Source organism: Mastomys coucha, unplaced genomic scaffold (genome assembly GCF_008632895.1).
Source record: "Mastomys coucha isolate ucsf_1 unplaced genomic scaffold, UCSF_Mcou_1 pScaffold3, whole genome shotgun sequence".
Taxonomy (NCBI): domain Eukaryota; kingdom Metazoa; phylum Chordata; class Mammalia; order Rodentia; family Muridae; genus Mastomys; species Mastomys coucha.
Window position 1 is genome coordinate 46,082,469 of NW_022196909.1, and position 13,908 is coordinate 46,096,376.

The following is a 13,908-nucleotide window of genomic DNA, read 5'->3' on the forward strand; positions in this document are numbered from 1 at the left end:
TGGGTGCCCTAAAATAAGAGGAATTAGGGTCCAGTTCCCAGCTTACAATCATTGGCCTCCTAGGGTACACGGTGGTGCACATAAATATAAATGCCGACCAAACACTCACACCCATAAAAAAAATAAATAGATAAACCAGGCCTCAGAACGTAGCATGCCAGGCCAGGAAAGGGTATGATACTGTCCCCTGGACCTCACAGAGAAAAGACCCCTAACACTGGATGGCAGACCTGTCTTTTGACTACTCGGTGTCTACGTCAAGGGACAGAGGAACAGAGAACTCCTGGCAACCCCAGGGGCTTCGGTTTAGCTGGGTTCCCAGTGTTTGATACGGCCTGATTGAATTACCATCCATCCATCTGTCCATTCGCTCACCTGCCTATACCCAGTCCTCAGCAATGCCACTATATTCTCTCGCTTTCCCAGTCCTGCCAGCCCTCAGCAGCTCTCTACTTCCTGAGCCCTTGTCCAGATGGGCTGGTTAATAGCTAACGTCAGAAGTGGCTTTTTCTGCCTCTGCCTCCAGTAAGAACGCTTTCAAATCCTTGAGATCTGTAGCCTTTGTAACCCTTTGAAGTCATTCTGTAACACATGCACACACACACACACCACACACACACACACACAATCATGGTGTGATTTGTGTATTGGGTTAATATTAGTAACTAAGATGTGAATGAAAGAACTTATGATTGCCAACAGTCAGCTATCAATTACAGTCAAGGAAATGGTGCACAGCCCAGGCTGGCCTTGAACTCCTGATCCTGATGCCTCTGCCTCCAGAGTATTGGGCTTACTTTACAGGTGTTTGCCACCACACTGGATTGTTTGTATTTAAGTTTCTTTGTTTGGTTCATTGACTTAGAAATGTTTCCCTTGGCCGGGCAGTGGTGGCGTACACCTTTAAGCTCAGCACTTGGGAGACAGAGGCAGGTGGATTTCTGAGTTCGAGGCCAGCCTGGTCTACAGAGTGAGTTCCAGGACAGCCAGGGCTACACAGAGAAACCCTGTCTCGAAAAACACCAAAACAAAACAAAAATGTTTCCCCTGAAGATGTACTTTATATATATTCCTATATTTTCAGTGGTGGAAGACAGATATACCAGACAATACAATACAATACAGTACAATATAGTACAGTACAGACAGCCACATTCTGAAAGGGCCAGACAAAAACACAGTCCAATGGCAGACAGTCAAATACAGACCAGAAAAACAGGTGTTGGGGACAATATGGAGGAAAAGTCCAAGAATGGAAAGGATTTGTGTTGGCAAGTGTCAGGGATGTGAGGTAAAACCTACACTTTCGTATCCCTGGAAACTGGGACTTCTTCGGGGTATAGTGCTGTGTTATGAACTTGACTTTAAGGTCCCCGCGAAGAATCCAAATCAGGGTCCAGACAAGAGGAAGTCATTTAAAGTCCTTCTGGAAGAGGGTAGGAGATTTGATGACCCAGTGAGTTGAAAGACACGGATACGTGTGTGTGTGTGTGTGTGTGTGTGTGTGTGTGTGTGTGTGTGTATGTGTGTGTGTGCATGCTGGTTTAGGGAGCCCACTATGAGAGGAAACTATGAGGTTTTTAAATTTATTTTATTTATATGAGTCTACTGTAGTTGTCTTCAGACACACCAGAAGAGGGCCTCAGATCCCATTACAGATGGTTGTGAGCCACCATGTGGTTGCTGGGATATGAACTCAAGACCTTCAGAAGAGCAGTCAGTGCTCTTACCCACTGAGTCATCTCTCCAGCCTCAAGATGGCTTTTTTTTCCCATGGGCAATCAGGGAGGGAGCAAATGTCTGATTATTTCCAAAGACCTTCCTCACGAACTAGCAACAGGACAGGGTCAAGCAAAGGATCCTTGCTGACTCTTAGGTCCATGACCAGACAACTCTACTCTTGGGCAGTTCAAGATCAGCCTGAGAGCTGCTGTGCTTGCTCAGAGGTGGAAACAAGTCACTGGCTGGAGCAAGCACCTTCCTGGGAGGTGGGCCCTCAGAATTGCTCTCAGGCTTGCGCAGCTCTCCAGGCACTAGACTAGAGCTACCCCAGGCCTAGTTATTAAGTAACTAAACGCATCCAGCACCGGGCCTGCATACGTGCACAGGCAAGGAGGGCTCCCAATCCTCACCAGCTGTGAGTCACTCAAATATTGAGGGGTGTCTACTCAGGCCCGGGGAGTGCAGAGGCAGTTTGCAGCGAGTATGCACGACTGCGGCGATGGGCCGGGTCCGCAAAGAGGCGGGCCCCGAGCTGCAGATAGCCCGCCCGGAGCTGCAGAGAGAGCCGGCCCCGGAGCATCCCCGGATCCCACTCGCCTGCCAGCCACGCCCCCTCTCCCCGCGGCGCGAGTGGCGCTGCCCGGACCCGCCCCCTGACGCTCGGGGGCGTGGCCACCCACCACGTGACGGGGCGTGACCTCGACGCCTGGCGCCATGGGGGCTTCGGACCCGGAAGTGGCGCCTTGGGCTCCCGGCGGCGCCGCGGGGATGGCGGGAGCCGGAGCTGGTGCAGGAGCTCGGGGCGGCGCGCCGGCGGGCGTCGAGGCCCGCGCTCGGGACCCGCCACCCGCGCACCGCGCGCACCCTCGCCATCCTCGGCCCGCGGCTCAGCCGTCGGCGCGCAGGATGGACGGCGGCCCGGGCGCCCCGGGCTCCGGGGACAACGCCCCGACCACCGAGGCGCTGTTCGTGGCGCTGGGCGCGGGCGTGACGGCTCTCAGCCACCCGCTGCTCTACGTGAAGCTGCTGATCCAGGTGGGGCGGGCGGGAGGGGGGCGCCGCGGGAGGATGTGGATGGGATGGTGCGGTGTCCCGGGGGTGCGGGATCGGAGTGAGGGATCGACTTGGGAAAGGAAGCGATTTGGAGGTGATGGGAGGGAGCGAAGGGACGTGAGTGACAGGCGTGGGGTGAGAAGGGATTTGGGGGTGCAGGGAAAGACGATAAGATGTGGCAGATAAATAGTCGGAGGAGGCAGTGGGCCTGAGAGTGAGAAGGGTAATGGATTTGGGGTGCGGAAAGAAGCCACAGGACTGGAGGAGGGCCGAGAAGTTTGGGCGAATGGGTAGAGGAGGGCTGTCTGGGTACGAAAGCGACGTGTTTAGAAAGTGAGTACATTTGGGGCAGAGGACAGCGGGGCTCTGGGTTGATAGGGATGGATCAAAGCCCTTTGAGAGACAAAGGAGTGGGCACCAGGGCCAAAAAATTTCGGAGGGAAAGAATGCAGCGGGGGAGAGCTATCGGTTTACTTGAGAAGGGGCCTGTAGATTTGATGGCGACGACAGATTTGGTGGGAGGAGGGGCCTCCGCATTGGTGGGGGGGCGGGGAGTGGAGCGGTGGAAGCGATGTGTCTGGAGAGGGGAGTCAGGAGGCAGCTTTTAGGGGGAAGGGGGGAACGGGGGAACGGGATGACGCATTTAGGGGAGGAAGGAAGGAATTGAAGTAATTGTGTCTGCGTGGGTTGGGAATGGGCAGAGAGTGAGGAGAGACACAATAGGTACGGCTTGTCAGAAGCTGGGGCAAAGGTGGGGATGTCTGGATTCAAGGATGCTTGCGCACGGAAACGTTTTTTTTTTTTTTTCTCTTTCTTTTGCTTGTAGCCAGCAATTCAATCCAAGAGAGGATGAGGGGAGGTTAAAGGGGGAGGAGGGGTCGGGTTGGAAGGAGGTGTTGTGCATTTGGCAGAGTCGAGTGGGTGTGCGACAGAGGTGGGGAGAGTTTTGATTGGTGTGGTTCAGGCTCAGACTGATAATCAGAGACGTAGCCTAGCATTTTCCCAAAGGAGTGGGGGATGGGTGGTGAGGATTGAGACGGAGACCCAGCTAAGATTTGAGGTTTAAGATTTAAGGCAAGTGGGTGTGAGATCATTGTACTGCCCTCGTCGTAGAATCAAGAGAATTAGAACTACGTTTGGAACAAGAGGGCCTTAAGAATGGGAGTCGCTGAAGCCCTGGGGTCTGAGGAATGGGGATAGTAGACTACTATCCCCATCTGAAGTTTGGCTAGAAATGGGAGAAGGAGCAAGACAATACCATCGGGGCCACTGGGCATCAAATTGTACCTGAGATGGCTGGTGGGCCAATCGGAGACCATCACCTGCTGTGATGTGAATGTGCGTTTATAACACAGAGTTACAGCCACAGCAAGCCTCAGAGTTTAGGAGAGACCACCACTTTTGGCGGTATCTGAGTTGTGCACTGGGGGTGCTGGGAACTGATGGGGTGAGAATCGAATGCTGGACCTTAGTTAGGATGGCAGGCGGAGGAGTGTCCACGGGGTGGCGGGCCTCTGGGTGTGGTGTGTGAGGGCCCAGGGGAAGTGGCTTATCATTGGGAGCAGGTTGGCATTAGTGTGGGGTTTGTAAAGAAGGTTGATGTGAAAGGTCTTTGGAGAGGGACCTAGAGAGTGAGGGGGAGCCCAAAGGGTAACAGGAACTAGATGGCAGGGGGTGGCTGCAAACCTGAGAGCTCCGTTGGGGGTGACAACTTCAGGGATCTTAAAGGCTATAGTTTAGTAATTTGTAACTCTGAACAAAAAAGTAACAATAATAACAGATTGTGTGTTGCAGGGAACAGGTGTGCAGCGTTAGATGTTGAGCCTCAGAACAAGACTCACGGGTGTTAGGATGGGGGCGGGGTATTATTGAAGGTGGCGAACTGGCTCCACGGGTGTTAGGTACTGGGTTCACAGTGTTGGCTGTGGTCTGGACAGTCAGAAACACATCTGGGTGATGTGGGAACAAATCAAGTAGAACTTGACCTCAGCACGCAGTGTACCATTGATAACTTTGGGAGCTGAGAGGATGTGTGGTTGAGCGGAAGGGTTTCAGGGTCAGGTTGGAGTTGTACTGATAAGACTTGGGAAGGCAACATAATAGCCAGCGCTTGGGACTTGAAGTTCCAGCACAAAAGAAGGACCACCTACTACTTACAGACACTGAAGGCTACTTCTGACCTAAAAGAGGAACTCTGGAAGGGAAAGCTGTTTGCCCGGATTACCTAGCTCTTTTCTGGATAAGCCATTGCGAGCTGCATTTTTTTCAGAAAGACCTCACAATAAAGGGGTTTTAAGGTTTACAGTCAGGGGCTGTGAGATGGGTTAGCGGGCCACTTTTTGCTCCAGCATGTATGTGAGTCCCATCCCTGGAACTTACAGCAAAGGTGGCCAGAGGAAACCGGACTCCAGAGTTGACCTCCGACCTCATATCAGACACAAAACAATAAGAATTAAGACATTTACAATTAGCCACTTTCAGCATGTCAGTCAGATCCACCGGAAAAATGTGAACCTCGATGAAACACCTTCCTAAAGAAGGCGAAGGAAAAGCAGTAGCCAGCAAAGGGCCCAGCGAGGCGACAAGGCCAGGCTCCCTAACCTGTGGGTGGGCCTTGTCCTCTGCTACATCCAGCAGGTGTTGCTCCGGTCTGTCCTGAGGGTCCAGGGGACAATGTCCTCAGTCTACTTAGACTCTGGTCTGTACCCCTCACCTCCCTACTGGTAGCAGAGTTCATGGATTGGCTAAGTGTTAGCACCCCAGCTCCTCTGCAGTGGTCTCACACGGCTATGGATGATTCAGCCCTCTCGATGTCGATGTCTGTCTGTGGGATTGACAGATCCTCCGTTCTAACGCACTGCTTTACAGTGAAGGTTGTAGTGGTTGTATGGAAACGAGGGTCCTCTTGTTCCAGCGCCACAGGGCTTGCAGGGACAGGTCTGGGAGGTAATTACAGTAAGCTTAGAGGAATTTGGGGGTAGGTGGCAGCACAGAGCTGTCTGAAGCCGGAGACTGAGACCCCAGGCCACTGTTTATCAGTACTCTGGGACTTAGGTCAAGATGAAGTTTGGTTCTGAAGATCAGAATTAGCAGATTTATTCTCAGGAGACCAGAGAGTAAAACACATAAAAATGGGCACTTCCGGCCAGCGAATTAGCTCAGCAGGTAAAGACATAAAGACACGTGTCATCAGACATTAGCTCAGCAGACGTAAAGACACGTGTCGTCAGACATGAGTGATTTCCTGAAACCTACAGGACGGAATGAGAACCAGCTCTTTGCTAATTGTCCTCCACATGCATGCCATGACACACTCGTGCACAAAAATTCTGTGTTTCTGGGCCAGCGAGATGACTCAGTCAGTAAAGATGCCTGCTGCCAAAAGCACTTGAGGACCTGAATTGAATCCAAAGAACCTACATGGTGGAAGGACAACTCGTGCAGGTTGTCCTCTGACCTCCATACACCCTCCAGGGATGCCTGAGCCCGAGTACAAACACACAGGGACCCAAAGTGTATAAAGCAACCCGAGTTCTACCCCTGGTACCCACCAAAGGGTAGAAGGCGAGAATCAGCAGAATTGTCCCCTGCCTACACTCAGACTGCACCTTATTCTCCTTCCTCCCACCATGCACTGCATCCCAGTCTCCACCTTCCCACCACACACACAACAATAATGAGTGAACCTGTAAAGTGTAGTAAAAGGCTCTCAAATAATAAAATAAAAATGGGAGTTTGGGCACTGATTCTGTCTGGTTCTGAGGTCATGGAGGGTTTGTGATTTTGATTGGGGCCAGGGTGGGACCAAGAGCTAGACATTGATAAGGAGACACCAGCTGATATTCCCCCGGGAGGTGGGTCCAGCCATGTAGGAGTTGGAGCCAGGAAGCTGTGCCCCAACCTTACAGTGACCCTTCCTTTTATCTCTGTTGATTCTGAAGGTGGGTCATGAGCCGATGCCCCCCACCCTTGGGACCAATGTGCTGGGGAGGAAGGTCCTCTACCTGCCGAGCTTCTTCACCTATGGTGAGTGAGTGCCGCAGGCCTGGTTGTGTCTGGGAGCCTGCTGTGCGTTCTGGCACTGGGAGCTAGTGCCAGCTCTAAGGAAGACACACACCGCCCCCCCCCCCGCCACCCCCACCCCGAGAGTGGCCCAAGGCAGCAGGGTTCAGGTGGGAGCCTGTGAGTGTTGCAGCCCTGGCTGCAGGGCACTGGCTGGTTCTAGAACCACACAGGGTGGCACAGATCCTGCCGATACAGGAGCTTGTACAGCAGCCTCCTGCCTGCGGCAGCCCCAGCCCCACCATCAGGCTCCTTATTGAATCCCCACGGGGAGGTCTCTCTGAACAGACGCCCGCCCACCTCTCTGTCTTGGCTGTGCTCCCCAGGCCTGTGGATGACAGCTGGCTAGGGCGTTGGAAGGGTCTCTTGAGCTGTGACTCTTTGTCCCTCCTGTCACATGTCCCTAAGGCACTACCTAAAAGTGTCCTGAGTTTGCTGCCCAAGTCCCCTTCTGGACACATACTCTGCTGTTTCCCCACCCATTCGACTAGTCTAGAATAGTCTCTGCAAGTCTCCCTGCTGCATAACCTGGTGCTTGACCTCTGGGCCACCTTCTCCGCTATACACCCTCACTGTTGGCAGAACCATAGGTCAGGTTCTTTTCCAATTTTGCCTTCAGTTCTGAGTATCCTCTAGGGCCAGGCAGAATGGGCCATTTTGTGGGGAAATGTGTTTGTGTCTAAGATTGTTGGTGTAGGGGAAGAGAGAAACCATAGAAGAGGACCACCCCCACTCACCATTGTACACAAAGATGATGAATGCAAGCCTGTGACAACTGGCTTTCTCAGATCTGCCTATAGAGGCGCCGTTAGGAAAGACTCATGTCTGAGGTCCTGCCTGCCCACATGGGACCATCCTGACGTCATTGGAGAGCCTCTTGCAAGAGCAAGCCAGGTTCTGAAAAGCCCCGACCCAGGTTTTATGCATGTTTCAGATCAGGTGTCAAGAGCAGACACCTGTCTGCTGGGTTGCTCCTCAGTCAGGAAGTGCCTGGCTGACTCGCTGTCTGGAGCGGTGTGGCTAGTCGGTCCTCCTCCCCCGCACTGTCATAGAGAGCCCCACAGCTGTGGACATTCTGTGGCGGAAGGCTGGAGTCCTTGGGGGTCAGCGGGGGTGGGGGTGGGGGGAGAGTTGCAGGCTCTATAGATAGGTCCTGGGGCGGTGGTGGGACAGGAGTGGCTCCTGAGAGAGCCTCTCTGAACAGTCCTGCCTCTTTTTTTACTTGACAGCTCATAGAGGTGGCAAAACCCTGGAGCTGGTTCTGTGTGAGCCACACAGAGGCTCTGCCTGAGCCCGCCCCTCAGACTAGAGTAGGGCAGCCTTGCCCCCAAGTCATTGCCCAGCCCTCAAGCCCCTGTGGCCTTCCCCAGTCCTTTCTTCCCTGCCCTCCCCCTCCTCGGGAAGCTGGGGTCTAGGTAACAGGTGCACTGCCCTGTCCCTGGAAGCCCTCGCTGAGTGTGACATGGAGTCATGATAGCAGATCTGCTACAGAGGAGAAAAGGGCACTCGCGCCCGTCACTTCCTGTGTGCGGTGCTAGAGAGCTGACGTCACAGGTCTGGAAGCAGATCCCGGGCAGCGCCTGTGCTGCCTTCCAGGGATTAGAGAAACCTATCTCCTCCTTAGCCGCGGGCTAAATGTAAAGCAGGGACGTCACACGCTGGATGTGAGATACAGCCATGGGACAGCAAGTCCCGTTGTCACCTGACCCTCCAGGTCTCTCCCATGCCACTCTGTTTCTGTTTGTCCCTGTTTCTGCCTTGTCCCTTACTAACAGAAACCAGCAGCTGCCAGGGGCACCGTAGGTATAGCACAGCACAGTGACAGGGACTGGGGTGTCCCAGCTGCAGCGTGCCCCATAGACCTCAGGTCTGCCTTCCCATCCTGTTTCTCCCCCCCCCCATCCTTAAGGTGGGGGAAGGTCATCCCTGCCTGTGGACGCCCCACCCCCACCCACCCCAAGAAAAACACTTTATAAGCAGCTGAAATTGGTTTTGGATTACAGCATTCCAGCTGCTGAGTTGAGGAACGACAGTTGAGTTTGCCAAGTAGTTTTCAAAGCTAAGGAAAAGCAAGCGAGCAAGAAGTCCAGTGAGCTTATTTGTCAGAGGAAGGCTGGGACGTTCTACCAAAAGAGACAGGTCAGATGACACTCTGGGGATTGGTGTTGGCCCGCATCAGGCCCCAGACACACACTCCCTCAGGCTGCATCCAGCCGGTGATTGGGAAACCACTGTTCTGGGCGTGTGGTTCGGCAGTGGGTGTCCCGGGCTGGGTGTGACGCGCCCCCACCCCCCTTCGCCTCCTTACAGCCAAGTACATCGTGCAGGTGGATGGGAAGATAGGGTTGTTCCGGGGCCTGAGCCCCCGCCTGATGTCCAACGCCTTATCCACTGTGACCCGAGGGGGCATGAAGAAGGTGAGCAGTTACCCAGGATTCCCTAGGCTCCAGTCACTGCCAGGGGCAGCCTGCCGGCCCCATCCCACTTCCCGTGCAAGACCCCAGGATATGGCTCCTGGGTTTGTGTTTGGGAGGCCCCCTGCACCACATGCTTCCCTCCCTCCCTCTCATAGCTGCAGCGGCTGTGACTCTGGCTTTCCCACTCCGTGTCCCAAAGCCTGCTGGTTATGACAGCCCAGGCCATGGGCGCAGTGCCCAGTGTCCCAGAGTCTCACAGCGTGTTTGTGGTCAGGTTTTCCCTCCAGAAGAGATGGAGCAGGTTTCCAACAAAGATGACATGAAGACTTCGCTCAAGAAAGTTGTGAAGGAGGTGGGTGTCAAGGGCCAGAGAGGAGAACTCTCGTCCCCAGTTGGCCAGGCGGAAGGAGTCTGATACCGCGGGGGACTTCCCTCCCTACAGCGTTCCCCTCTAACTGCTCTGGCCCAGAATGGCCAGCATACCTCAGGGAGGAACTAGGGTGGGGGTGGGCAGCATCCTTGGTGGGCCGAGGCCTGAGGAGTGAATCTGGGTCTTCCCTAACATAGGCTTGTAGCTCCCCACGGAGCCCAGGCCTGATGGCATCCCCACCCCCATCTCTTGCAGACATCCTATGAGATGATGATGCAGTGTGTATCTCGCATGCTGGCCCATCCCTTACACGGTAAGGACACAGCAGCTGAGCCCACTACGGTACAGGTGGATGGGTGTAGGCTGGCCCCACCATAAGCCGTGGATTGTGGCCGGGAAGAGGCAAGGGCGACAGGAGACTAGCTAGTGCCCTTCCCAGTCAGAGGCGATGCTGTTGCTGTGTGGTCCGAGGCCCTCTCGTCCTTTCCCGTGTGGCACGGGCGCCATAGAGGTAGGGTGCTGAGCCATTGGCCCTCCGGGTCACCCAGAGCTTTCTCTCCCCTCAGTGATCTCGATGCGCTGCATGGTGCAGTTTGTGGGACGCGAGGCCAAGTACAGGTAGGTGAAGCCTGGGTGCCTCTGTCCCTCCTCTCACTAGGAATAGCACATCTCTGCCTCGAACCTGAGATTCCGTTTGGCTCTCCCTCACTTGATTCTTTCCTTCCTTCCTTTCTTCCTTTCTTCTTCTTTTTTTTTTTTTTTTTTTTTTTTTTTTGTTTGTTTTTTTTGGTTTTTCAAGACAGGGTTTCTCTGTGTAGCCCTGGCTGTCCTGGAACTCACTCTGCAGACCAGGCTGCCCTCGAACTCAGAAATCCGCCTGCCTCTGCCCCCCAAGTGCTGGGATTAAAGGCGTGCGCCACCACTGCCCAGCACTTGATTCTTTAAAGGAGCCTTGGCTCCTCAGAGGCCGGTGCAGAGCCTCAATGCCCTGTGCTGCTGGAGTCTGCCTGGGTCAGCTGTGAGCTGCATTGCCTCCTGGACAGCTAGGTTTCTTTCTCTGTCTTCCAAAACCTGGCTCCCTCTTCCTCTCATCCTCTGCTGAGAGGCTTCCTGCTCCTCACATGCCCAGAGCTCGGCTCATCCGGGAGGCCTGTGGCCCAAGCACACAGCCTCTTCCTCTGCGATTTCCTGGCTTTTCTGCAGAGTCGCTTGATTCCCCAGACTGAAATAGGAGGTCGGTAAATGACTGGAGGGGACAGCTTGGCTGAAACCCCAGTAGGTCAGGCTGCTGTTGTGAGAAGAACACAGGGTGTGGCAGGGGTTGGAGCCCTAGACCAGCTCTAGCTGGCCAGACTAATGTGCCTGGCGCTTCCACCTGGGCGGTACAGCAACTCTGGGGGCCAGCTGCTGTTCCCAGTCACAGGTCACAGAGCAGGGGCATGGGATAAGAAGCTGCAGCCCGCCCTCTCATCTCTAGCAGGCTGCACTGCAGGGTTCCAGACCCCAGGCTTGCTGGGTGGGAGGGCCTGAGGTTTTTTCCTGGGTTAATCCAAGGTCTTCCCTGGGCAGTGGTGGTACATGCCTTTTTAATTCTAGCACTTGGGAGGCAGAGGCAGGTGGATTTCTGAGTTCAAGGCCAACCTGGTCTACAGAGTGAGTTCCAGGATAGCCAGGACTATGCAGAGAAAACCTGTCTCAAAAAAACCAAAAGGAAAAAAAAAAATCCAAGGTCCTCTGCTGGCCTGTGCAGGTGCTTCCTTCGGTGCTCCCCTCCCTGTGCTCACTGGCCTCAGGTCCTCTGCTCGGAGCTTGCTTGGCTCATGAGAGATGCACGTGAGGTGCAGGCCCGGGAGGGAATCCAAGGTCCTAGATCAGGACTACCAGTGGTGTGAATTCACCCCACCCCAAAAGCTCTTTTTTACTCCCCATGGGGTCTTCTTGGTAATAGATTCCCCCATCCTGGTTAGCACCTGCCACTCTGAGTAAGGCTGGGCAGTGGCCTTCTGCTGGGTGACCATCTCCATCTTGCCTCCCTTAGCGGCGTCTTGAGCTCTATTGGGAAGATCTTCAAGGAGGAGGGGCTGCTGGGATTCTTCGTGTACGTGAGTTTGCTTGCTGTAACAGCCATGCTTGGCTCCACTAACAGGTGTGCTCTCAGTCCCTCGCTCGGGTCCCAGCCGCTGCCCTCGACTAACCACACGAGTGTGCCCCAGGGTGAGCGGGTAGGGTGGCAGCTGTGGTTTTGCACTTTGCAGCCTGTTGGGGACCAGAACTACCCAGGCCTTTCGGGTCTCACCTTAAAAGAAAGTGGGCCTGGGCAAGGGCTGTAACTTAGTGGTGGGGTGTGTGCTTGGCACAGTGAGGGCCTGGACTTCGCACCCAGCACCACACACACACACACACACACACACACAATCTTGTACTGAGGAGATGAGCCGGCCAGCCCCTGCCAGGCCGCATCTGGGCCCTGGGGTTGCCAGGGCCACAGCACAGAGCCGGTCTTCAGAAGCCGGAGCGCTGTGTAGCCCTTGGTGCTGTTACCAAAGGTGACCGTCAAGCTGGGACTTGGACTAAGAGCTGGGTGCTGGCAGTCTCCCCGCTGCCTCCAGCCAGTGGGCTTTGTTGTAACAATTACTGGACACTGAATGCTTGAGATGATTTGCACAGAAATCCATGTTTCTGTCTTCTCTTGCCAAGTCAGAAAATCAGACTCCGGTGGTCTATGTTTCCACGGGTCAGCCCGTTAGCAGGGGCTCAGAGACCTGTGTCTCTGGGCATGTGATCTCTGAGGGCTACAGACCCCACACTCTTGGCCTTGAGCCCAGCTTACGCACAAAGAACGCTCAGATCGTAAAGACTATCCAGAAAGAACGAGAAGCCAGGCTGACAAGTGTGGCTTTTGTTTCTGTCCTTTGAAGGTCCAGGCTGTGGCCTGCAGTGATCATGTGCCCAGCGTGCTGAGGTGGGCTCCACACTAATCCCTTGAGCTGTGGTTTCCCTGGCTTGTCAGATGGCTTTGTGATGCATTTTTAGTCAGGAAATGACTCGGAATAGAGACAGGCAGATCGTCTCTCTCAGGAGAGGTGATTCTGGCCCCCGGCACCATTGGTGATGTCCAGGGTGTCTTGTAGGTTTTCAGAGCTGGCACAGAGGACAAGTGGCCACAGAGCCAAGGCTGAGAAACCCATCCCTGTGCACATCCATTTGTAAGAACATGGATTTGGGTGCTAGGTACATCAGACCTGGACACACCGCCCATCACCGGGCAGCTGTGTAACGGGGATCACACCCAGCACCAGGCTTACTTTTGGAGTATGGATGCGTAGTTTACAGGCTCAGAAAGCGCCCACTGGGGAAGGACGGACATGCATCACCAGGCGTGTGTTGACCGTCCTCTGAACACAGGTGTGTCACTTAACACTTACGTGGACTTTCACTTACAAGATTAAGAAAAAGATGATTTATGTGTTTGTTGTTTATGTGTGTAGCTGTGCGAGGTTATGTATACCACGTATACACGGGATCCACGGAGGCCAAGGGAAACCTCCGGAACTAGAGCAGAGCCAGGTCCTTTGCAAAAGCAAGTGCTCTGAACTGCTGGGCCATCTCTCTGGCCACTGGCCCAGGGAACCTTCTGATCCTGGTTTAGAGAGTCGCTTGCCGTCAAGGCTGTCCCTGTGCAGGGTAGCAGCCCTTACAAGCACTTGAGTGGTGTGTTGCAAATGCTTGCATGGCACATTGTAGGTGGGACATTCCAGGATGGAGAAAAGACATTAAGCTGCTCACTGAAAACTGCTCTGGAGCGGCCACCAAGAGGAGCGGCCACCCAGGAGGCACTGCTTTGTGATCTGTATGTGCCTGGTGTGGCTGCTTTCACACCTGTGACACTAGGGCTTCTGCAGATTGAAAACAATTGTGACACCACTAACTAGTTTGTGACACCTGAGATCTCCGTGTGTAAGGAGGACAGGCGTCTGCCCAGAGTGGCAGTGAAACTTCCCGCAGGCTCTGCAGGTGTAGCTGTGTAAGCTGGGCGCTGCAGGTGTAAGATGAATGCTGCAGGTGTAAAATGAATGCTGCAGGTGTAAGCTGAGCACTGCAGGTGTAAGCTGGGCGCTGCAGGTGTAAACTGGGCGCTGCAGGTGTAAACTGGGCACTGCAGGTGTAAGCTGGGTGCTGCAGGTGTAAGCTGGGCGCTGCAGGTGTAAGCTGAGCACTGCAGGTGTAAGCTGGGCGCTGCAGGTGTAAGCTGGGCGCTGCAGGTGTAAGCTGGGCGCTGCAGGT

The 13,908-nt window shown here is 54.4% G+C and overlaps 1 protein-coding gene across 2 annotated transcripts in view; it reads left to right on the forward strand.

Annotated features, from left to right (window-relative positions):
- Positions 1-2,285: 2,285 nt before the first annotated feature.
- Positions 2,286-13,908, forward strand: part of Mtch1 (mitochondrial carrier 1) — a 17,413-nt gene continuing 5,790 nt past the window's right edge. For both annotated transcript variants that reach the window (XM_031347524.1, XM_031347525.1), the window contains exons 1-7: positions 2,286-2,757; positions 6,717-6,801; positions 9,148-9,254; positions 9,529-9,606; positions 9,880-9,937; positions 10,191-10,242; positions 11,663-11,722. In XM_031347524.1, the coding sequence (XP_031203384.1) occupies positions 2,437-2,757; positions 6,717-6,801; positions 9,148-9,254; positions 9,529-9,606; positions 9,880-9,937; positions 10,191-10,242; positions 11,663-11,722 (761 nt within the window). In that variant the 5' untranslated portion in view covers positions 2,286-2,436. The remainder of the gene's footprint in view (positions 2,758-6,716; positions 6,802-9,147; positions 9,255-9,528; positions 9,607-9,879; positions 9,938-10,190; positions 10,243-11,662; positions 11,723-13,908) is intronic.